Raw genomic sequence first — 24,482 nt, forward strand, 5'->3', positions numbered from 1 at the left:
ATGTTTCGCCAGGTGAAAGCCACGATTTTTTGCGTTTGGGATTCTCGAAATATATCCACTTCTCATTGCCAGTAACAATTCGATGTAGGAAACTATTTCTTTCATACCGCAAAAGCAAAATTTCAAAAGTGGCTCTTCGATTTTCCATTTGTCTCTCAGTCAACTCATGTGGCATCCATTTTCCTTCCTTTTAAATTTTTCCCATGGCAGTCATACTTAATGCCTCCGCAAGTTGATATTGTGTTTGCGTATCATCTTCATTCAATAACGCTTGCAGATCGGCGTCCTGCGGCTTGTTTTTGGTCTTGTGTTTGGTCTTTCGGAGTGCTCCTTGTCAGTGTCGAAATCGCCACTTCTGAAGCATTTAAACCAATTTTCACAGGTAGTTTTCGATGGTGCATGTTCGCCGTAGGCCTCCTCAAGCAAACGACGTGCTTCAGCTGCACTTTTTTTCAAGTTAAAGCAGAAAAGCAAAGCTTCCCGCAAATGCTGTTTATTTGGCACAAAACTCGACATCTTCATTGTTAGAAAAAATATTTTTGCGTTGCGATATATGTTGGTATTACGATTGGTTATTGTTAATAGATGTCCAAGCTATAAAAAAAACACAACTTCAGATATGTATGTCGACTACATGTGTCGTTAGTGCCATCCATGTGTGAAACCCGGAAACTTATTTGCGCACCTAAAATAAGTTTGTAATTTCAAATGGGATCTCCAATAAAATGTTACACGTTTGGCATCTACGGGAAAAAACAAGTTAATTTTATCTGGAACATTTCTTTAAAAAATACTTCTATCGAAAGTTATAAACATTTAAACTTTACAGTAAAACGCATTTAAACTAAAGTGATAAAACTGTAAAGTAAATAAAAGACTTCATAGTTTTTCACATTTTTTATTTTATTAAATGTTCGAATTGTTGACTACTTATATTTAAACACTTATTAATCCTTTTTGTAAAATTTTGTTTAATTCTAAGCAACATTTCTTTCCAGAAATCAGGTTAGCACAAGCTTCACATATGTTTTCAATGACATAGATAGCGAATATAAAAGAAACAAACTTTTAACGGATATGGGACAATATTAAACCTATAAAAATATTTCAGTCAGGTAGGTTCTTTTATGACCGTTGAGTTACGTTCGTGTTGTGTCTGTTGGTAAAAGATAGCTGTAATTAAGTGGTTATTAGTTTCTGAATTAAGAGGACCTGGAATTGAAATATTTTCATTAGAAGAATGATTATAACTCTGACTGTGTATGTTATTTATATTATTTGATCGTAAAGGACCATTGAAATTTAGGAGATTAATCTCTGACACGCACTCGGTATTTTCTGTAAAATTTTCAATCTCTAGTACAGAATTCTCGTTATATCCTTTAATTTTTTGTGTCTTGATATTTTCATAGGAAGCCTTGAATACTCCCTCTTGAGTTTCATTAAATTTTGCATTTATCGTTTCAGTTACATTTGAGAAATTATATTCTGGATAATGCGATTGTATTTTATCGAGTGAATCTTCTTCAATGTTATATATACTTTCATTAGTTTTTAGAATATTTTCTTTAGAATTATTATATTTTTTAAGAGATTTTTCTTCCCTTGAAATCTTGTCTAAGCCTTTACCTAATCCTACAAGAAGAGTCAATTCGAACTTTTTATGTTGATTAATTTTTTTTTTGATAGGAACATGGAAGATCGCTCCTTGTTTGTCACTTTGAGTTTTCGTCATTAGGCGGGGAAGTTGAGGCTTATTCCCTTTTTCAAAATTTCTGTCCTCAAAATTTCTTGATTCGACGGAAGTTACGAGATTTTCCTCCGGTGAGTTAATATGTATAATATATGATTGAGTATACCTTGACCGTCGCATGATGCTTTCATTTCGTACCTTCTTGACTTTGTTACAATTCTTTTCCATATTTTATTCTACATCTTTGTACAATTTAAAATTATTCTTCAAATATTATTAAACAATTTCCAACAACAATCAAATCTATGAACCTGTCCGCCTCAGCAAAACAATTAATGAAATATATTTCATTTTCTCGGCGCGGAATATTATTAATATTATTATTATAAACAATAATATTATTAATAATAAAATAATATTCATAATAATTTCGGCGCACCGAATAGGAAAAACTTCTCAGTATCGTCATAGTCGCGCCCGCGACTCAGATTGTAGCCGAGAAAGAATCAACCTAACTCATAGACATATAGACCCATATTCAGAACGTGCTTATAACTATGTTAGCGCGCTGTTAACCAATGAAACGAATGAAAAGCTACGCAATATGCCTTCTGATTGGTTAACAGCGCACTAACATAGTTATAAGCACGTTCTGAATATGGATCATAATATATAGACCGCGCATTCGCAACGTTTCCTTTGTTTGCCCATGTTCAATATTAGAAAGAGGTAGCATGCTTTCGTAGAGCAGTCTGTCTTTTTCTAACGATGCGTGGTGGGGTATTTGGCCCCTCCGCCTGTTTAGAGTGGAATATTATGTCTCCGGTTCTCTTTCTTTTCGTGAAACAAAGCGTATGTAAACAAGACAATTGACATTAAAGATTATAAAACGTATTTACTCATAATAGTATAATCATAACACAAAAAGTATAATCGTAACACAATGAGTCTATATTGTTGTGTATGCTGCAGTAATGCATAAAAAAGTGACAAACAGATTATTTTCCACCGGTATATAATTATACCCATCGTCATATGTCCATATTCATCATTTTTCCATACAAAATCGTCATTTTTCCATATGCGTGTATTTATATCAGACGTATTTTCTTCTCTTTGCCTTTTATAATTCCTCTTTCTCTATATTCTCCTACTTCTGTTTCCCCTGTCACGGAAGACTGCTTTACCCCCACCACGCAACGTTAGAAAGCGATAGATTGCTCAACGAAAGCATGTTGTCTCTTTCGAATATAGAACGCCCCCTCCGCTGAACGCGCGGTCTATTTATTATATAGGGTTCTCAAAAAGTCTACGAACAATAAAATATCTCGAAAACAATCAGTTTTTGGAAAAAATATTTCAGGCAAGAGTTGTAAGGTTTAAAACGATCTATTTGCTGATCTTATCAGTTTGACCTTGGCTAGCGTCAACAAGGTCAGGGCAAAGTCACCTTGAACTTTTCAAATGGAACGCTCCACTTTTTTTGACATATTCTTATAACGTATTTCAAGAGCTTTCCAAAACACTACAACAAAGTATTTTTTTATTAAGTACATCCCGAGTTATGAAGCTTCAAAGTTACAGTACCGTCGGCATCAGCATTACCCAAGGTGTACCGTGTGGAGGTTGCACGATCGGATTTACACCTCTTGTGTGCGTGTGCGTGTGCGTGTGTATGCGTATGTGTGTGTGTGTGTGCGCGTGTGTGTGTGCGCGTATGTGTGCGTGTGCGTGCGCGCGCGCGTGTATATGTGTGTGTGTGTGTGTGTGTCTGCGTGTTATGTAACAGAAACAAGGACCCCACGGTTCGTCACTCCCGTAGTATTTCATGACTCCAAACCCTTTCTGTTGTGTAAAGTGACTTTATCTCATCTTTTAAGATGTGCAACATTTTTCAATTAATTAAATGTTCAAATTGTCTTCCTTCTACCATTTGACAATGAGCTAAACGTTCATAGAAATGACTGAGCACATCGTTTATTTGTTCTAAAGTGATGAGAGATGCTTCCCGCATTATTCGATTGCTAAGGTCTTCCAAATCACGTGGTTTTGTCGCATAAACCTAGTTTTTGAGATATCCCCAAAGAAAAAAATCTAAAAGAGACAAATCAGGTGATCTAGCAGGCCACTCAATAGCATCCCTCCTACCTATCCATCGACCAGGAAAAGAACGATTCAGAAATTCTCGACTTCTTATTGCGTAATGAGGCGGTGCTCCATCTTGCTGGAACCAAACATGTTGCATGTCTGCGCCAAATTTATTTCATATGTCGGGTATAATATGATCTCGCAATAAATTTTCATACTTTTCCGCATTCAAATTACCGTCTATCAAAAATGGACCAATAATACCGCGACTGCAAATTCCTGGCCAGACATTCAATTTTTGTGGATACTATGTTCGAAGATCACTCATCCAATGTGGATTTTCATCACTTCAGTATCTGCAATTGTGACGATTAACAGAACCGTTTACTTGAAACATAGCTTCATCTGAAAAAACAATAAAATTCAAAAAGTTATCATCAATTCGATTCATCATTTCTTCACAAAATTGAATTCTTCTATCAAAATCATCTTCCATAAGTTCTTAAGTGATAACAATTTTGTAAGGATGATATCAGGTGTAGTAAAAAGAAATTCATTATTTTTGCATGAAATTGAAGGCTTTAATTATCATAGTTAGAATGATCCGATTTAGGTCAAATATGCGCCGTTTTGTTCGATAACTTGTTGCCATTTTGAAGGTAATTTCATTATGCCTCTCTCATAGAAGCCCTCGTCCCTATTGGCAAAAAATTGAGACAGTCGATTTTCACAAGCCTCTCGAAGCGAATTTTTCACCAGCAAAATTGTTCGCCATGGACAGGAACAGATGGTAATCACTTGGTGCCAGGTCCGGACTATAAGGTGGATGCATAAGAACCTCCCAACCAAGCTCCCGGAGCTTCTGGCGAGTCACTATCGATGTGTGTGGCCTGGCGTTGTCCTGATGGAACACAATTCCTCTCCTATTGGCCAAAGCTGGCCGCTTCTGGGCGATTGCTTCCTTCAGACGGTCCAATTGTTGACAGTACAGTTCCGAGTTAAGAGTTTTGCCGTAGGGGAGCAGCTCATAGTAGATAATTCCCTGCCAATCCCACCAAACACACAGCAAAACCTTCCTGGCCGTCAATCCTGGCTTGGCCACCGTTTCCGCCGGCTCACCGCGATTCGACCACGACCGTTTTCGCTTGACGTTGTCGTAAGTGATCCACTTTTCATCACCAGTGACCAACCGCTTCAGAAATGGGTCGATTTTGTTGCGATTCAGCAGCGATTCGCAGATGGAAATTCGGTCCATGAGGTTTTTTTGCGTTAACTCGTATGGCACCCATACATCGAGCTTCTTTTTGTATCTAGCCTTATTCAAATGGTTCCAAACGGTTTTTTGTGCAATCTTTAGCTCTTGGGCAATCGAAACAGTGCTTACATGACAGTCGGACTCGACAATGTCCATGATTTTATCGATATTTTCGACAATTGGCCTTCCAGTGCGTGGTGCATCTTTGACATCGAAATTACCGGAACGGAATCGACGAAACTAAAATTGCGCGTGATTGGCTGTTACAGTATCAGGACCATAAACACTATTCACATTTTCAGCCTAGCTTGCGTTTTCGCCTTTATCGAAGAAAAACTGTAAAATATAGCGTATTTTCTCTTTGCTAGTGTCCATCTTTGACGTGCGCTCAAACAAAACTGAGTCAACTAATCACAAAACTGTCACAAAAGTTTTTTTAGTACGAAATCTCATCTTTCTAACGCCATATAGTGGAACCCAATCGGATTTATACAACGCGAGATACAGATAACTAAAGCCATCTATTGGAAAAATAATGGATTTCTTTTTACTACACCTGATATTTATGCTTTTTTAAAATGTTAAGAATGCTACTTTGACTGATATCCTGGGCTTGTGCTGTTCTTGGCACAGATATATGAGGATTTTCTTGAAATGACAGCAAAACATCCAAACTCATATCATTATTTATTGCGGATTTCGGTCTTCCGCTACGAGGTCGGTCTTGAACTGTTCCAGTTTCCAAAAAACGTGTCACTATGTACTGAACAGTAGATTTAGAAATAGGGGTGCGATCAGGATGTGTAGCATTGAAGAGATCAGCTACTTCCTGATATGATCTAACACGGTCTCCAAATCCTCGATATATAAGAGGCAAAATCCTTTCTTTTTCGATCAACATTTTTCAGATAGAAATTTTTAATTCTGGAACAAAAAAAGAACAAAACAGATAAAGATCGAGACGCAAGCGAATACGATTAGTTTGTAGAATACACGGAGCAAGAAACGTTTTCGAAAACCACCAGTATGCACGAGTTTTAGCTATAAATCCTCGTGGTGTCCGATGTTCACTAATGATCGCCTTTGATGTTAGTAGATCAAGTTGCCAAAGTAAACACCTTGCAAACTAAACTCTTAATAAGCTTTGTAGTTTACTCCTAGTTCGTAAAGTAGATTTTCTTAAATGTTCCCTTACGAAAATAAAGTACTAAGAATTACTGAAAAATTTACAGTGATTATTTACTGGCCAAATTATTACTGAAATACTGCTATCCCTATGAACGTTTAGCTCATTGTCAAATGGTAGAAGGAAGACAATTTGAACATTTAATTAATTGAAAAATGTTGCACATCTTAAAAGATGAGATAAAGTCACTTTACACAACAGAAAGAGTTTGGAATCATGAAATACTACGGGAGTGACGAACCGTGGGGTCCTTGTTTCTGTTACATAACACGCAGACGCACACATACACACACACACACACACACACACACACACACATACACACACACACACGCACACACACGCACGCACACACACACACACGCACACGCACACGCACACGCACACACGCACACGCACACACGCGCGCACACACACGCATGCACACGCACACGCACACAAGAGGTGTAAATCCGATCGTGCAACCTCCACACGGTACACCTTGGGTAATGCTAATGCCGACGGTACTGTAACTTTGAAGCTTCATAACTCGGGATGTACAAAAAAATACTTTGTTGTAGTATTTTGGAAAGCTCTTGAAATACGTTATAAAAGTATGTAAATAAAAGTAGGGCGTTCTATTTGAAAAGTTCAAGGTGACTTTGCCCTGACCTTGTTGACGCTAGCCAAGGTCAAACTGATAAGATCAGCAAATAGATCGTTTTAAACCTTACAACTTTTGCCTAAAACATTTTTTCCAAAAACTGATTGTTTTCGAGATATTTTATCGTTCGAAGGCTTTTTGAGAACCCTGTATGTCTATGGCCTAACTCGCGTCGCTGAGCGAAAACGAGAGCGAGAAAGAGGGAAAAATATTCTCGCTCGTGTCGCTGAGCGAACTCGAGAGCAAGAAAGAGGGAATGGTATTCTCTCTCTCGCTCGGCGCGCCGACGGTTGCCGAGCGCGTGGCCCACACAAATAAACCGAGCCGGCTGTGTGTGCGTGCGTGGTGGGGGAAATTCGCTGGCAAGTCCGTCACCGATTTCCCATCACTGGTTAGCAGTCCTTTTACCTCACTCCTTAAACAATCAGTGGTTCGATGCGCGAATTATATACCGCGAAGCCACTTCTACACGGTCTTTTGTTGTGCGTCGTATTCCGCCGGAACGGATGTAGAATTTTATGTTTTCTGGGGAAATTCCCCTCAGTGAACATGCGCTCTCGCCTTGGAATATCACGCCGAGAGACGACTATGCAGTTGGAATAATAAATACAAGTTTATAGCAAAATAAAATTACATGGAAAGGAATGAGACGGACCTCGTGACTCGATAAAAATAAAGCGTAGCGCAAAATTTTTATGGGTGAATATCTTATGCTCATGTGGATGGATAATGTGTGTGTTGAAGGAACTGATCAAGTCGTAAAACATAAACAAGTAGACACTGCGACGGTCTCTCAAAGTGTCTTCAATGCATTGTCTTCTTTTGCGAATAACAAAGTTATCTGAGCACTTCATAACATCGTCACAATTTTACTTATGGTACATTCTCCACTGCGGTCTCGTTAAAATCTCACCGAACAACGCTTTTAAGCGAATGTATTTAATCAAAATGTTTGAATGTATTAAAGAAATGTATTAAATTAAATTAAATTAAATTAAATTAAATTAAATTAAATTAAAAAATGTATTCTGTTCTTTACTTTACTTACTCTGCGCCTGTCTTTTATTTAATTGCAACTTGAGCACTTTTGTCTTGCCGTTATGATTGATTTTGTCGACCTTGTAACCTTCGCCCTGCAATTCCCCAGCAAGATCATCGACCAGTAGAGGTTTCTTATCCTCTTTGTCATTCTTCACCACTAGAAGAACCGTGGCCAATGGCGCTTCGAAGATATAATTTTTCTCTGATCACTGATTCGTTCTTATTCCATTCACGCTTGCCATTTATTATAATCCCATTTTTAATTTTAATTAAGAAGAAATATGGAAAGAAAGAAGCATATGATATTTCATGTATCGCTTCATGTCCTGATATTTTCAATTCGTCATGAATTTTCAATTTCAAGTTTTTCAGTGGAAAAATTGACTTTCAATAGAATTTTCCCATTAAATAAGATAGAGCCGTCCAGAAATTTATATAAAATATAACGGACAAGATTTTTGTATCTATGATCGTGTATACAGTCTGCACTTAGCTTTAGTATGTCCAGTACAATCTCGATAATTTCGTTCTTAATGTTTATTTATGTTAATAGGAAATGTTTATTTCCTATAATTCTTTGCTAGCACTGTTTTTTACAGCACTTAGATTAGGAACGAACACTATTGCATGATATTTCTTCTCGTGTATCGACGACGGCTGTAAGTCTGTCGGCAATGTGTAATTCTCGTCTGTCACTGCGATAAAAATGAACCGATCATTATGTGAGAACAAATATAAAGAAGTTACGTCGACTAACGCGAAGTAATCCACACGTGAATCTACACATTATTGTTATCTTCAAAGAGAAATTTCATCTCTCTCATTGCACGTTTAAACGAAATCTCTGCTTGGTTTTTCTCGAGATTTTTGTGCATGATAATTAACATTATGACGGATAGAGTTGTTCAAATAACGAAAATATCGCAAACTTCTACTATCTAAAGACTATTACCAAGATCCATCGGGCAATGATAACTCCGTGAAATGTTAAATTTCTCCACCAAATATATATCATTCCTACTAAACAATTATCATCGATGAAAAATTACGGAATACATATGTGGTAATACTATAAATTCGCATGACCTCTAAGTTATCTGAATGTTAATATTATGTAAATAAATGCTAGTTGTTTTTAGTACTAAACCGCGTTGAAATGTTAGAGCGATAAGAGTTGTCACAAAATATTCAGTGCGACGATTTAATTTACTGAAGAATAATATATGTTCAAGGAGTTTGAAGAAATCGCTCGTGCACAAATAGAACGGGTTAAGTTAAATAGAAAAGTTGTCTACTATTTTTTAAATAACTACGTAGAACTTCGAATGATTATCATGATATACCAATCTTCATTTGCTAATGACTTAAAATTTTACATAATTCTTTAAAAGATGTTGAGGGATTTTTTTATTTAATTTAATTAGGCCTATTTACACACGAGCGCCCGGCCGCATTATTTCAAATAACTTATAAAGGGTGTCTCAAAATGATCTGACATTTTAAATTGCGCGCCATTTTTTTTGTGGCGAACATAGAGTACTAATCTTTGACAACTGGCATCAGGAAGTATTGAGATTTAGTCATGAAGAATTACACGATCGAGCAACGTATAGAAATTGTGAAAATTCACTACAAAAATGGTGAAAATTTTGCAGAGACGGTTCGAAAAGTCCGCACGTCTTTTGGTTATCATAACGCACCACTGTGGTGCATTTAATAAAAAAATTTGAGGTTAGTGGTTCAATTCTGACCGCGAAAAGTAGTGACCGTTTTCGTACCGGTCGGCCGAATGAAAACATAGCCGCAGTGAGTGCGAGTGTTGACCAAAGTCCTTCCACCTCGATTCGCTATCGTGCTCAGCAATTGGACATTTCAAGATGCTCTGTGCAGCAAATGTTGACGAAAGATCTATATTTGCATGCTTACAAAATCCAATTGACACAAGAACTGTAACCAGCAAACCATGCGCAGCGCCGTACATTCGCTAATTGGATATTGGAGCATCAACAAATCGATGGTGATTTTTCGAAGAAAATCATCTTCAGCGATGAGGCGCATTTTCAACTTAATGGCCTCGTGAATAAACAAAACTGTCGAATTTGGGGGATCGAAAATCCAAAAGATCCAACAACTTCCCATGCATTCACCACGAGTCATTATTTGATGCAGATTTTGGGTTGGAGGAGTGATTGGGCCGTACTTTTTCGAGAATGCTGCGGGAAATGCGGTTATCAATGATGTTCGTTACCGTGACATGATAACCAACTTTTTATGGAATAAATTGAACGGTATGGACTTGGAAAACATATTCTTTCAACAAGATGGCGCAACCTGCCACACTGCGGACGAAACAATGCAGTTATTGTAGACGAAGTTTCATGGTCGTGTCATTTTGCGCCGCGGCGATGTGAATTGGCCACCAAGATCGTGCGATTTGACACTATTAGACTTCTTTCTTTGCGGTTTTCTGAAAGGAAAAGTGTATGCCAATGATCCACAGACCATTCTGGAGCTCAAGGAAGAAATTAGACGCACCATTAATGAAATTAGTCCGCAATTATGCCAAAATGTCATTGAAAATTTTGTCAAAAGGATGAACGTTTACAAACAGCGTCGAGGCGGCCATTTACCGGATGTTGTGTTCCACACATAACCACCATGTTTGTACCTTATATTAAAATAAAAACATTCGTACTTTTTAAATAAATAATATGTTTTATTAATAAATTAAAATGTCAGGTCATTTTGAGACACCCTTTATCAACAACTTTGTTTATCTTGCAATGTCACATTCTATTATTATTATTAAGTCTAATAGTTAATTCTTTCCGATGAAATTTACATAGTTCAGAGCAAAATTTGAAATTGAAATATTCTTCCAGTTAATATCCAGTCACTCGGGTTTTGACAAATTTTCATCATTCTCAATAATTATCAACGAATTGCTGTATATAACGTGCTAGTGTGGGCACTGGACCGATCCCGAGAGATCCTGAGAGGTACACTCATGCAAAGTGGCAGCCTCTGTTCTCTTTTCCTGAACAAGTCATCTTAGACAACAGTAAGTTTATTTATTCTCTACCTTTATACCATCATTTTATTAATTTCATCCGTTATTATTGAATCCATTTTCAGTGGGTCACTATTATCATACCAATGTGTCTATTCAAAGAGTTATTGACTCGTTCCAATCAATTTTTGAAACCAGAGATCCCGCTGCAATAGAAATCTAACTCTCAATACCTCCGAGCGATTATCAATATTTCATTAGAAACTAACTATAACCCAGATCCGTCACTCCTCTTTATACCACCCTACATTCTCCCTCAACGATCATCCCCTGCTCCTTCCTCTTCTCCTACACGCGCGTCCACCCCCTCGAGCCCTTCAATTTCTTATTCTCCTGTCCCTTTTTCCGAACTGTCCACTCCCCTCAACTCGCCAGACCGCTCTCGTTGCCCCTCATCCGACTAACTTTCTATTCGTATTCCTTCCTTTTTATCGCTCCCTTTTTTTCTACTTCACACCCACACACACACACACATACGCATACAATCATTCGCGTAACTGTAAATTGTCATATTCTAAATCGCGCCGTTGTAGTATTTTGTTTGTTATCCTTATTTAAAAAAAATTTATTATTAATCTATTTTCACTAATTAATTTCAAAATCATCCCACCTTCCAGCAGTCGACTCATGGTCCTACTCCCGGTAAAGGAATTCGCGTCCCTGACCGAAAAACGGACCGCTCGTCGTACGTCAGCGAGTGAAAGGGATCCGTCGAATCCCTGACCCGTTCCCTGACACGCGTGTATGAACGAGGTTCGCCTTTCCCGCGAACGGAAAAGTTGCGCTCCTCCTCTAGGACGTAACAGTTGCTTGTAACGTACACGTTATATTACGTGTTATATTTTATTACATTACGACAATGTAATGTAACTGTGTTTACTGGGATAGTTCTGCTACATGTCGAGAATTTTTCTCACATTCTTCCGGAATTAGCAAATAATTAGCATATAAACTTCTATGTTCTATGAAATCATGCTTTTCGAAAATAATACCACGAAAGTCAACTTAGAACTGACTGAACATATATAAACTTATATTAGTTTTTCAAATCGATGAATGTGTAGGATATTGAACTCTATGATATGAAGGATATTGTACTCTATTCAAGTCTCTCAATAAAAACAAAGACAAGAAAGTTGATACAAACAAAAAAAACATAAATACATAGTACACATACACGCATTAGTATAGTCATCCATTTTTAACCATGGGGATGTATCAAAGAAAAAGTTGTTTTAACCACCTACGACGAAAAAAGATTTAAAATGAAGAATACGTCAAGCTTACGCTAACGTAACCCCACAAATATTGTTTAGAGATAGACAAAATTTTGTAAAAGAATTAGTAAGTGTTTAAATGTGAATGGTCAACACAGTCAAAGTGTTTAAATGTGAATGGTCAACAGTTCAAACATTTAGTAAAATAAGACATGTGAAAAACTATGAAGTTTTTTATTTATTTTATGGTTTTATTACTTTAGTTTAAATGCATTATATTTTATTGTAAAGTTTAATTTTATTTATAACTTTCGACAAAAATATTTTTTCAAGAAATTTCTCAGATAAAGTTTACTTGTTTTTTTTCGTAGAATCCTGTAGAAATGTGTAACATTTTATAGGAGGTTTGATTTGAAATTACAAAGTTACCTTCCACTTCTTTTCAGGGGAAAGCATGGGTGTACATTTGTTTATATGGTTAAAAAGACTTCTCGAATATAGTGAAGTTTTGTCATGAACAATTTTTTGATACAACAAATAGTTTTAGAGCTTTTATGTCGTCACACTTTATGTGGGCCATGAACGCCTGTATAATTTCTTTTGTTACAGTTAAAGATAACAAATTTTTAATTGATAATTACCTGCTTATCTTTAATGCTATTCCCTGTCGCGACACATTCCGCATGAGTCTTTTAGTTGCCCTGGTGGGCAGGTCACTATGTTAAATTCCGGGGTGTCTATAATAACACGTATATCAATCAATGATTCATATGATGTTGAAGGTGTGTTGGTCGTAGATGAAAGCTGTGTTATTGGACGGACTTTTTTTGACATTCCTATGTTGGTTGTAGACGGAAGCTGTGTTGTTAGACGCACTGTTTTAGACATTCTTATATCGGTCGAAGACGGAAGCTGTGTTGTTGGAGATACTCCTTCTGACATTCCTATGTCGTTCTTAGACGGAAACTGTGTTGTTGGAGGTACTTTTTCTGACATTCCTATGTCGGTCGTAGACAGAAGTTGTGTTGTTAGACGGAGTCTTTTTGACATTCCTATGTCAGTCGTAGATGGAAGCTGTGTTGCTGAAGGTACTTTTTCTGACATTCTTATGCCGTTCGTAGACGGAAGCTGTGTTGCTTCAAGTACTCTTTTTGATATTTCTATGTTGGTCGTAGACGGAAGCTGTCTTGTTGGAGGGACACTTTTTGATATTCCAAGTGATATTAGACTGAATGTTATCAGCATAATTATTAAGAAAACATAGAAGAATACTTTCATTATGCCGTTTAATAATCTCGATGTTCTCTACAACCTTAAAGCCAAGAAATTAAAGTTAGGAAGTCAAATTTCTTTTAGCACCTGTTTTATTATAGTGATAACTTATTTTTGTTGAATTTCGTAAAATCCATTAAGCACAGTTTCCGCAAGTTAATCCGTATTTTATTTACGAAAATTTAATACGAGTTTGAATCTTTCCGACACGTCTTACCGCCCTGACGAATTAACACGTATTGCAAGATATTTCTTATGCATGCTATATATATTTCATTCTTGTTTCCTCGTTCGTCACGCAATTACATTGCGTTTTTGTAGAGTTTCATACAAGCCTACACAACGGCAAAACCAGTTTTATAAAGTATCTTTTCCTGCTAGTACGCATATAACAAACTCAGGCAGCAAGGTGACATGATTTTCACGCTGAGAAATGGTGATTACCGGTCCTAGAAGTCATATGCTCAATAAGTGACGTTCCAAAAACGTGATTATTCTAACGTCATAATAACGTCAATTTACAGACGTCTAAAAATGTTTTTGTGACGTAAGTTTCATCCAGTTATATGAGAAGCTGAGAACGAAGTGGCAGATAGTTTTTTAATGTTCTTTTTTATCAATTGTTTTTGTGGTTTTAGTAAACGATAACTCAATGAAAAATCGACGACGTCGGCATGAGGTCGAATCGACATCGATTTGACGATTTTAACGTCGATTCGACGTTGTTTTGACGTTGATCGAGGAATTATTTGTCACTGAGCAGTTATTATTAATATAAATTATTATTTATTATTATTAATACTATTATTAATACTATTATTTTATTATATATATTATTGTTGTTATTGTTCTTATAACTCAAATACTTGACTCTTGATTTCTTTCAACGCTTGAATGTGCATTTGTTTCGTTCTATAGCTTTGTTTCGATATTCACTTCTATACTAAAAATCTATAATTAGCGATATGTTACTATAGTATACGTACACGTTAGCATATGCGGATGATCTGGCAGTATTGGCAGAGTATGAGGAGGGGATGAAGGGAATGATGGGGAAACTGGAGGGATACTTGGAAAAGAAGGGATTGGAAATAAATATAGAGAAAACGAAAATAATGAGGTGCAGGAAAAGTGGTGGAAAATGGAAGAAAGTGGATTGGAGATGGAAAGGGAAGAGGATAGAGGAAGTAAAGGAATATAAATATTTAGGATACGTGATGAGGAGGAACGGGGGGCAAGAGGAGCAGATCAAGGATACGGTAAAGAAAGGAGCGAAGGTGATGAAACAAATATGGGGGATAGGAAAGAGGAGGTTTGGAAAGGACTGGGGTAGGAGGGTATGGCTGTTCGACAAATTAGTGTGGTCGGTGATAAGTTACGGAGTAGATATATGGGGATGGAAAGAGAGGAGAAGGATAGAGGAGCTACAGGAAAGATATTTAAGATGGATATTGGGGATAGAGAGGTGGACCCCAGGGTATATAATAAGAGAGGAGATGCAGAGGGAATTAATGAGAAGCAGAGCGGGAATGAGAGCATGGGGATATGAGAAGAGACTGGAGGAAGGGAAGGGAGGAGAGATAGCAAGAAAGTGCTGGATGGAGATGAGGAATAGAGCAAGGAGAGGAAAGGAACTGGGGAAATTGGAAGAAGAAAGAAGTTTTTTTGAGGAAAGGGGATGGAAAATAGAAGAGATGGATGAGATAAGGGAGGGAGGAGGGGAGAGGAAATAAGGATGAGAGAGGGGTGAAGACAGGAGGAGGAAAGATGTAAAAAGATAAGAGAATCAAGATACAATGAGGGATATGGAAGGGTGAAGGGGAGGGGGGTACCAGAATATTTGAAAAGGGGGTGGGGAGAGAAGAGATGGAGGAGGATAGTGAGGTTCAGGATGGGATGTGAGTTAAGAGAAGGAAGGTATTGGGAGGAGGAGGAAAAGAGGACATGCAGGATGTGTGGGAGAAGGGAAGAAACATGGAAGCATATATGGGAGGGATACAGGATGGGGGGAAGAAAGCGGATGGCAGGAGATGGAGAGAGAGGTACTGGGAGAGGAGGGAAAAGGGGAGAGGTGGATGAAGGAAATGGAAAAATGGTGGGGAGGAGAGGGAGGAAGAGGAGGGGGGAAGAAAGTGGGAGGGAGGAGGAGAGGGAGGGAGATAAAAGGAGCACCGGAAACGGAGGTCATGGGATGAGAGGAAAGGAGTGGAGAGTGAGAGAGGAGGAGAGAATGGAGAAGAGTGATATAAGTGTGAGAAGCTCTCTCTCTCTCTCTCTCTCTCTCTCGATCGAGCGAGCGATTAGTAAATAAGAGATAAGAAAGCGAGAGGAAATGTAAAAGTTAGGATAAGAATTGTAACCCCAAGGGGAGCCAATAAAGATTACATACATACATACATACTATAGTATACATATTGGCAGTGAATATTATTGGTGCATTCTCTTAGATCCAATAATACAGGGTGTCCCATTTTAAGTGTCCCCTCCGAGTATGATCCCAAATATTTCTCTTATTTTTGATTTTAGAGAAAAATGGTTCAGACACGTTTTGTATGGTTTCGAGGAGGCCATAAGATGGCACCATTGATTTGACCTTGAAGAGTCATTTGAAGGTCACGTGAAGGTTACCTCAATTTTTTTAGATAGTACCCCCTATTTTTTATTACATATTCTTGTAGCTGACCTCGAGAGCTTCCCAAAACACTATAACCAAATGTTTTTCGGTGAAGTACTTTTCGAGTTATAAAGCTCCAAATTTACAAAATTTTGATAAAAACACAAAATATTTCGTAAAACATTCACTTTCCGATAGTTTTATCTTACATGATCCAACCAGTCAAAGCAAGATCCGAGCATGATCCAACCAGTCAAGGCAAGATCCGAGCATAATCCAGCCAGTCAAGACAAGATCCGAGCATGATCCAGTCAATCAAGGCAAGATCCGAGCATGACCCAGCCAGTCAAGGCAAGATCCGAGCATGATTCAGCCAGTCAAGGCAAGATCCGAGCATGATCTAGCCAGTCAAGATGAGATCCTGTATTGCCTGATAATCAATGAACTGTAATAATTGTGAAAGTGCAATTGTCAATTTTTTTAATGAAACAAATATCAAGAAGCTTGCTTCAAATTTCTTACTTGGGCAACTATCGGTATTTTGGCGAAGTCTCAGACAGACGCATATTATTATCCATTGATTTTTTTTTTGATAAGACAGGAATTTTTGGTTTTTTGGCGCTTTTTTTCTTTATAATTGTGGCTGTTTATTCACCAAATGAAATTGTGGACATGATTCGCATTTCGGGTGAGGCCAGGAATAATTATTCGGCAGCAGAAAGGCTTTATGCTAAAAGATTTCCAGACAATCGTCATCCTGATGGGAAAGTAATAAAAAGACTCTGCAACAGAGCTGAACAGGGTTTTCTTAGAAGAAACCGGCGAAAATCGGGCCCTGATGAAGTCACATCATTGACTGTTATACGTGCCGTTGCTTTGAATCCTCAAATCTCTACGAGATAAATTGAGAGGCAATACGTTATATCTAAATCAACAGCCAATCGTGTGCTCAAGCTCAACAAGTTTCACCCATATCACATTCATCTAACTCAGCAATTGGAAGAGAGGGATTACCAACGCCGTGTTTTTGTAACTGAGCTCGAGATCAAATCCAACAAAGTCCCTGGTTCATTGCTGATATGCTTTTTCTGATGAAGCCACGTTTTGTAATAGAAGAGGCGTTAATAGACATAACTGCCATTATTTTTCAGATGCTAATCCACATTGGCAGAGAAGCCAAGAGTTCCAACGGCAGTGGTCCATTAACGTTTGGGTAGGCATCCTGGGAGATGTTATGGTTGGTCCATATTTTTTGAAGAAATGCGGCAATCTCTCTAAGATTTCTTCAAGATGGCCTGCCCAACCTCTTGAGACATGTCGATAATGATTTACTCAGACCAATGTGGTTCCAACACGATGGAGCACCGGCTCATAGACCTCGAGCTGTTACACAATATTTAAACAATAGATTCCCGAATAGGTGGATTGGTATGGGCAGCCGAGTTCAAGATCACCCGACTTGACACCCCTAGATTTTTATTTCTGGGGCTACATTAGAGATATAGTTTATTCGCAAAAGCCTACAACCGTTGAAAATATGAAAAACCGAATCAGACAGGCTTGCAGAAATATTAATGTAGGTGTTCTTGAAAAAGTTAGGGACGACTTTCACCATAGACTAGAGCTATGCACAAAAGTAAATGGCCAAGTTTTTGAACACTTTATGTAATTGTACACAAAAGAAGATCTTGCCTTGACTGGTTGGATCATGCTCGGATCTTGCCTTGATTGGTTGGATCATGCTCCGATCTTGCCTTGACTGGCTGAATCATGCTCGGATCTTGCCTTGACTGGCTGGGTCATGCTCGGATCTTGCCTTGATTGACTGGATCATGCTCGGATCTTGTCTTGACTGGCTGGATTATGCTCGGATCTTGCCTTGACTGGTTGGATCATGCTCGGATCTTGCTTTGACTGGTTGGATCATGTAAGATAAAACTATCGGAAAGTGAATGTTTTGCGAAATATTTTGTGTTTTTATCAAAATTTTGTAAATTTGGAGCTTTATAACTCGAAAAGTACTTCACCGAAAAACATTTGGTTATAGTGTTTTGGGAAGCTCTCGAGGTCAGCTACAAGAATATGTATGTAATAAAAAATAGGGGGTACTATCTAAAAAAATTGAGGTAACCTTCACGTGACCTTCAAATGACTCTTCAAGGTCAAATCAATGGTGCCATCTTATGGCCTCCTCGAAACCATACAAAACGTGTCTGAACCATTTTTCTCTAAAATTGAAAATAAGAGAGATATTTGGGGTGGACTCTTAAAATGGGACATCCTGTATACACAAATTAGATGCAATAGTTCACTTCGCGTTCAGTGAGCGGGTGTAGTATAGAATGAATCCATGGTGTAGTATAGAAGCACAGTCGATCAGGGCGTACAAACTCCTCGTATTTTAGGGGTGACGGAAGTGATTAGTTCGCTTATTCTTTCGGTACGTAGGCCGAGGGCAGCACAGTCGATTCCTCACTACCGCTCGTCGGATGCCATATTGGACACTTACTGTTTACCAGTTTTCTGGAGTAGTAGGAATTTTGTGTATTTTGTGCGATAGCAAGTGATAGCAAGTGATCATTAATTTAGTGAGAGGTGTTTATTTTCAGATTATTTGCAGGTTATTTACAGGTTATTTTCAGGTTATTTACAGGTTATTTACAGGAAGAAGAGCCAAGTAAGGGGAGAGAGCGTGTGGAGATAAAATATTTCTATTTCTGTAAGTAAATATTTATATGTAAATATGTAAATCGGTTTAAATTATTTCACGTTGTTCGTTGATCTTTCCTAAGGTCTCAGATAGCACAAATGTTTTAAACACATTTGACTTATATTAAAAGACATATTAAAAGCAAGACGTCTCTCTTTTATATGCTTTTAGACGTATCTTATTGTAGATCGATGTTAAGAGTGAGTGTATGAATGCTTATGTGCAGTGATGCACATATATGGTGCAGGTTGTTAGTGCATCAAATTTTTTTAACCACACCAGGTATATGGCAGAAAAGTATCTGACAGTCCGCAGTCTGCAAGTGGGACGGAAAAAATTTGATGCATAAAATTCATTGTAATTATTTTTCATTGAACTGTAAATAATTTCATTAAACTACATATATATATATAATATATATACCATTGTAACTAAAAAAATATATATGTATAATATGTTTATAAAAAATTGTATACTGCTTATACGAAAATTGTATACTGCTTATTTCAATAAAATTTGCGAACCCTATTATTCACACATACACACATCACAAAAAAATATATATATATTGAGTTGAATAATAATTAATTTCTTAGTTTTCAGGTACAATGGAATAACTATATGTTTATGTCATTATAATTTCATGAAATAATGTATGTAATATATTGAACTATTGGGTTCCTCACAAAGTGCTTGCGTTCATTAACATCATTGATTCATGTTAATTCTTTGTATAAAATTAAGTTTTGAAAATCACTGAAAATCCTGCAATGACTTTTTGAACAACCCAATATCATCTACCATCTATCGCATACATTGCTTCATGAAATTATAACAACATACAAGTATTGTTTAATTTTACAAAAAAAATACAAAATTTATATATTTTATATATTTATATGTAAGGCCTGTTCTTTTTCGCTGCACTGCTGCACTGATGCAATAAGTTAGAATGAGAAATATATATTTGTTTCACTCTAACCTATTGCATCAGTGCAGCAGTGCAGCGAAAAAGAATAGGCCTTATATTTATACATATGTGTACTGGATTTAAATGTAGCGCGTATCCCCACTCTGTATCACGTGACCCATTTTAGTTCCATTAGTTCCGGTACGTATCATGGTGGCGCTCCAAAGACCCTCGGTTTCTAAGAGGGGAGTTTGTACCCTCTGCAGTCGATGAGCGGGAGTAATTCAGTTAACACGTGCGAGTGGTGATATCTTAGCAGTTTATAACATTGTCCAGCTTTTTTACCGTAAGTATTTATTTTTAAACTTTAAACATATTTCACTCTATTATTATTTTAATGTTTCGTCTACGTTATATTGTAGGTTAAAGAACCCCGTAAAGGCTACGTTATATTGTAGGTTAAAGAGTCCCGTAAAAGCTAAGGTCCACGATACTAGAATTCGGTTCAAGATCTCAATTCGAGGAACATGCAGCCAGTAAAATTAACATTTTTCCGTAAAAGGTGCAAATTGATTAGTAATATATTTTTCGGATCTAGATCTCGGGCCAATTGTTAGTATCGTGGACTTTAGCCTTAAGAAATCTGATCCACCCCACGAAAACAGGAACGTTATATCTACGTGAAATTCATGTGATTTTGTGGATTCCACGTGGATTCAACCTACGTTTTCGTGGGGCATTAATTTATCTATTATATCCTTTCTTAATGAAAACATCAAAGTTAGTTAAAACAAATTACATATAAGCTTTTATAATTGTAAAGTTATAAGTGGAAAAATAGTTCGTAAAGGAAAAAAGAATTGTGACAAAATCAATTTATACTCCTTATAATCTAACCTAACCAATGAATATTTATACTCAACTTTGCTCGACACATGTGCTAGACTCATCAGTACTGTAAAGTTAATTTTATTCTTTTAAACATAGAAAAATGTTGTTTAAATTTATTACAAACAATATGAAATATTTAACTCTTTGTGATTATGTGTTATTAAAAATTTTTAGGTGCAACGACATTTACTTTGTAGTTATGTCGTTATGTGAGTTGAATTTGCAGATGATGGTGATGTGGCTCTGATAAACAGTTTGTGGCTAACACTACGTAAACAAGAGGTATTCTGGCCACCTTACAAATCTCAATCTAAATTTGATAAGGCAATGAAAAGTAGTATAATCCCAGAAGAAAACAGTTTTTGGGCCATTTATAAAATTAAACGATACTTTTTTGAAACAGGTAAAATATAAATTACATATTTGATGAAATATTTATTTTAATATATATGTGTAATATTGTATATTTTGTAATATTATAGATGACTTTAATAAGGCGCAACATAAAATAAAGCAAGCACAATTAACGTCTGATTGCCAGAGTGACGCTGAAGACATTTTGCCAACTAAAAGGAAAATACAAAGATCAACAAGATTTTTAAGTGATAGCAGATGATAATAACGACATTTTATCAGGGAAACACAAATTTCTACCACCACCAAAAATTGCCAGAATATATGAGAACACTGAATCACCTCCATTATCAGGTATGTTTGTAACATGCTTCTTTAAGTTTTACCATGATCAAAGGTGAAGGTTTATTTATTCACTGTTGGAAAATTCAATGAAAAAGATAGAAAGTGAGCTTATGTACAAATAGATAGACAGAGACTGCAATGTTTTATAACTTATTCATAATAAATAAATAAAAATATAGTGTAACATATGAATTCCCAGAAATAGTCAAAATAATATTCTGTCGTCATTTTGATCAACAAATGGCATTTTTCATTGTTATTACATCTAAATGACACATCAAATTGATACGATTTTGACCATTAATCCATCATGGGCTGCGTTCAGCAGAACAAAGTGATCAGTGAGCGCTTAGTGATTATTGCCTGTGATTGGAGCATTCTTTTAGATTCTTCATAGACCCAGAAGTATTTACCAATCAGGAGCGAGAATTACTAAGCGCTCACTGATCATTTTGTTCTTCTGAACGCAGCCAATGTTTCTTACACACACACGCATGCGTATACATGCGCGCGCATACACACATACACATTTACACATTATTAATCGATATGTTTTAGAGAAACGTATCCAACAAATTGCAACAACAGATATATTGAACTCTTCTAACATTGATCTTCAAATACCGTATGATAATACTCGACCTGATAGGGTATATAATTTCACATCTTTTAATAATACTCCAACTACATCAACTGCTGTGGAAAGTAACTCTCAAGATGGTGTTTACTATAAGACTACAGGTAAAACTCAAATTTTTTGTTAGCGGTAAATATATGAAATTCTATATCCAGATGACTATTTTAGTGTTGGTTTCTAATGTAATATATTACAAATTTGCGCGCAATTTGTTTAGTGTATGTGTGTGTGTATATATAAATATATCATTATATTATTATTAAATATTTTCTTTTCAGTAATGAAGAAATTATTATTCATCGTTATTCATATTAAAGAACAAAATAACGAGATTTTGACACTACTTAATAAAAACCAAGTGACTCCAACTACTTCGACTCTATTTAGATTAGAAGACTTGCCAGTAAATTTGCCTATATCGACCCAAGCAGATTAAAATATTTTGGAAACATACTTAAAAAATAATCATAATTTATCAATTATGGTAAGCAATTGTTATTAAACCAAGAAATTGTTATTTTTCATTAGTACAGGTTTTAATTTCATTTTGTAGTGTTTATATTTGGCCACATTGGGTGGAAAAGATCTTACATCAAAAACGAATAAAATTTGCAGATATCTTTTAACAGATGACGTTGTTTTCATGTATAGTTTGGCAAACGAACGAATAAACATCCTTTTTCTTCCTTAAAATGCTGCACTATTACATTTCGTAAGTATCTTATTTTTGTATATATTTTAAAAAACTTTATTATATAGTATGTCCTTAAATCATTGTCCATAGAAATTTATTAAAAAAAATTTTATAAAAAAAAAAATTTTATACCAAGTAATTATTAACTAAAACATTTATTATATAATTATATGTTACTTAATATTAGGTGTAGTAAAAAGAAATCCATTATTTTTGCATGAAATTGAAGGCTTTAATTACCAGTTAGAATGATCCGATTTAGGTCAAATATGCGCCGTTTTGTTCGATAACTTGTTGCCATTTTGAAGGTAATTTCATTATGCCTCTCATAGAAGCCCTCGTCCCTATTGGCAAAAAATTGAGACAGTCGATTTTCACAAGCCTCTCGAAGCGAATTTTTCACCAGCAAAATTGTTCGCCATGGACAGGAACAGATGGTAATCACTTGGTGCCAGGTCCGGACTATAAAGTGGATGCATAAGAACCTCCCAACCAAGCTCCCGGAGCTTCTGGCGAGTCACTATCGATGTGTGTGGCCTGGCGTTGTCCTGATGGAACACAATTCCTCTCCTATTGGCCAAAGCTGGCCGCTTCTGGGCGATTGCTTCCTTCAGATGGTCCAATTGTTGACAGTACAGTTCCGAGTTAAGAGTTTTGCCGTAGGGGAGCAGCTTATAGTAGATAATTCCCTGCCAAACACACAGCAAAACCTTCCTGGCCGTCAATCCTGGCTTGGCCACCGTTTCCGCCGGCTCACCGCGATTCGACCACGACCGTTTTCGCTTGACGTTGTCGTAAGTGATCCACTTTTCATCACCAGTGACCAACCGCTTCAGAAATGGGTCGATTTTGTTGCGATTCAGCAGCGATTCGCAGATGGAAATTCGGTCCATGAGGTTTTTTTGCATTAACTCGTGTGACACCCATACATCGAGCTTCTTTTTGTATCCAGCCTTATTCAAATGGTTCCAAACGGTTTTTTGTGAAATCTTTAGCTCTTGGGCAATCGAAACAGTGCTCACATGACGGTCGGACTCGACAATGTCCATGATTTTATCGATATTTTCGACAATTGGCCTTCCAGTGCGTGGTGCATCTTTGACATCGAATTACCGGAACGGAATCGACGAAACCAAAATTGCGCGTGATTGGCTGTTACAGTATCAGGACCATAAACACTATTCACATTTTCAGCCTAGCTTGCGTTTTCGCCTTTATCGAAGAAAAACTGTAAACTATAGCGTATTTTCTCTTTGCTAGTGTCCATCTTTGACGCGCGCTCAAACAAAACTGAGTCAACTAATCACAAAACTGCCAGAAAAGTTTTTTTAGTACGAAATCTCATCTTTCTAACGCCATCTAGTGGAACCCGAACAGACTTATCAGATCAGACCGATCAGACGACGCGAGATACAGATAACTAAAGCCATCTATTGGAAAAATAATTGATTTCTTTTTACTACACCTGATATTAAAAGCAAAACCCATACATACATGCAATTTATTTGATTATTAATTATTTACAATTGTAAGGTGTAAAATACATATAAGAATTAAATAAATCACCTTTGTGCGTATTAATGACACTAATAACTGTAAATGATATTAATACAATCTGAATAATAGTTTTAGCTAATATTATAAATACAATATAAAATTTCTATGAACCCCGATTCATAAAATCTGGAAGAGAACATTGCATGCTACTTACATGTTTCTAATGCAAAGTTTTGGTTTGACAGAAGCGGTAAAATCTACTTCATGTTAGACAGAAAAAGAAATTGAAGATGTAATTAAGGTATGGCTTAAACATGCACCTCAGCGTATTAAACTTCGCAATATGAAGAATAGGGTACCTGAAT

General features: G+C 36.7%; 2 protein-coding genes and 1 long non-coding RNA gene across 5 annotated transcripts; 1 reads left to right on the forward strand and 2 right to left on the reverse strand.

Annotated features, from left to right (window-relative positions):
- On the reverse strand, positions 1–13,689 carry LOC112590218 (hepatitis A virus cellular receptor 1-like). Of its 2 annotated transcripts, none has more exons than XM_025306100.1 (2): positions 12,835–13,689; positions 1–355 (listed from the first exon to the last, which is right to left on the reverse strand). In XM_025306100.1, exon 1 carries the CDS (start codon positions 13,469–13,471, stop codon positions 12,851–12,853), a length of 621 nt encoding a protein of 206 aa, XP_025161885.1. In that variant the 5' UTR covers positions 13,472–13,689; the 3' UTR covers positions 1–355; positions 12,835–12,850. The 2 variants fall into 2 exon arrangements, with proteins under 2 accessions (XP_025161885.1, XP_025161886.1); XM_025306101.1 differs by lacking the exon at positions 1–355 and adding an exon at positions 543–594.
- Positions 3,588–5,970, reverse strand: LOC112590219 (uncharacterized). The gene is made up of 2 exons (XM_025306102.1): positions 5,631–5,970; positions 3,588–4,186 (listed from the first exon to the last, which is right to left on the reverse strand). Exons 1-2 carry the CDS (start codon positions 5,935–5,937, stop codon positions 4,131–4,133), a joined length of 363 nt encoding a protein of 120 aa, XP_025161887.1. The 5' UTR covers positions 5,938–5,970; the 3' UTR covers positions 3,588–4,130.
- A 6,276-nt stretch (positions 13,690–19,965) lies between the features above and the next one.
- Positions 19,966–22,549, forward strand: LOC105190472 (uncharacterized). 2 transcript variants are annotated; one of them, XR_850351.3, is made up of 5 exons: positions 19,966–20,045; positions 20,765–20,993; positions 21,073–21,298; positions 21,848–22,030; positions 22,205–22,549. It is a non-coding gene; the product is annotated as an uncharacterized LOC105190472 (long non-coding RNA). The 2 variants fall into 2 exon arrangements; XR_850352.3 differs by having other exon boundaries at positions 20,817–20,993.
- The last annotated feature ends 1,933 nt before the right edge of the window (positions 22,550–24,482 follow it).

Source organism: Harpegnathos saltator, unplaced genomic scaffold, assembly GCF_003227715.2.
Source record: "Harpegnathos saltator strain DR-91 unplaced genomic scaffold, Hsal_v8.6 scaffold753, whole genome shotgun sequence".
Classification (NCBI taxonomy): domain Eukaryota; kingdom Metazoa; phylum Arthropoda; class Insecta; order Hymenoptera; family Formicidae; genus Harpegnathos; species Harpegnathos saltator.

Bases quoted from the DNA above. Each gene is read 5' to 3' on its own strand.
- LOC112590219 (XM_025306102.1), bottom strand. From the start codon at position 5,937: ATGTTGATCGAAAAAGAAAGGATTTTGCCTCTTATATATCGAGGATTT. The intron at 4,187-5,630 runs GTAGCATTCTTA...TTGTTTTTTCAG, and splicing joins AGCCCAGGATATCAGTCAAA to ATGAAGCTATGTTTCAAGTA.
- LOC112590218 (XM_025306100.1), bottom strand. From the start codon at position 13,471: ATGAAAGTATTCTTCTATGTTTTCTTAATAATTATGCTGATAACATTC.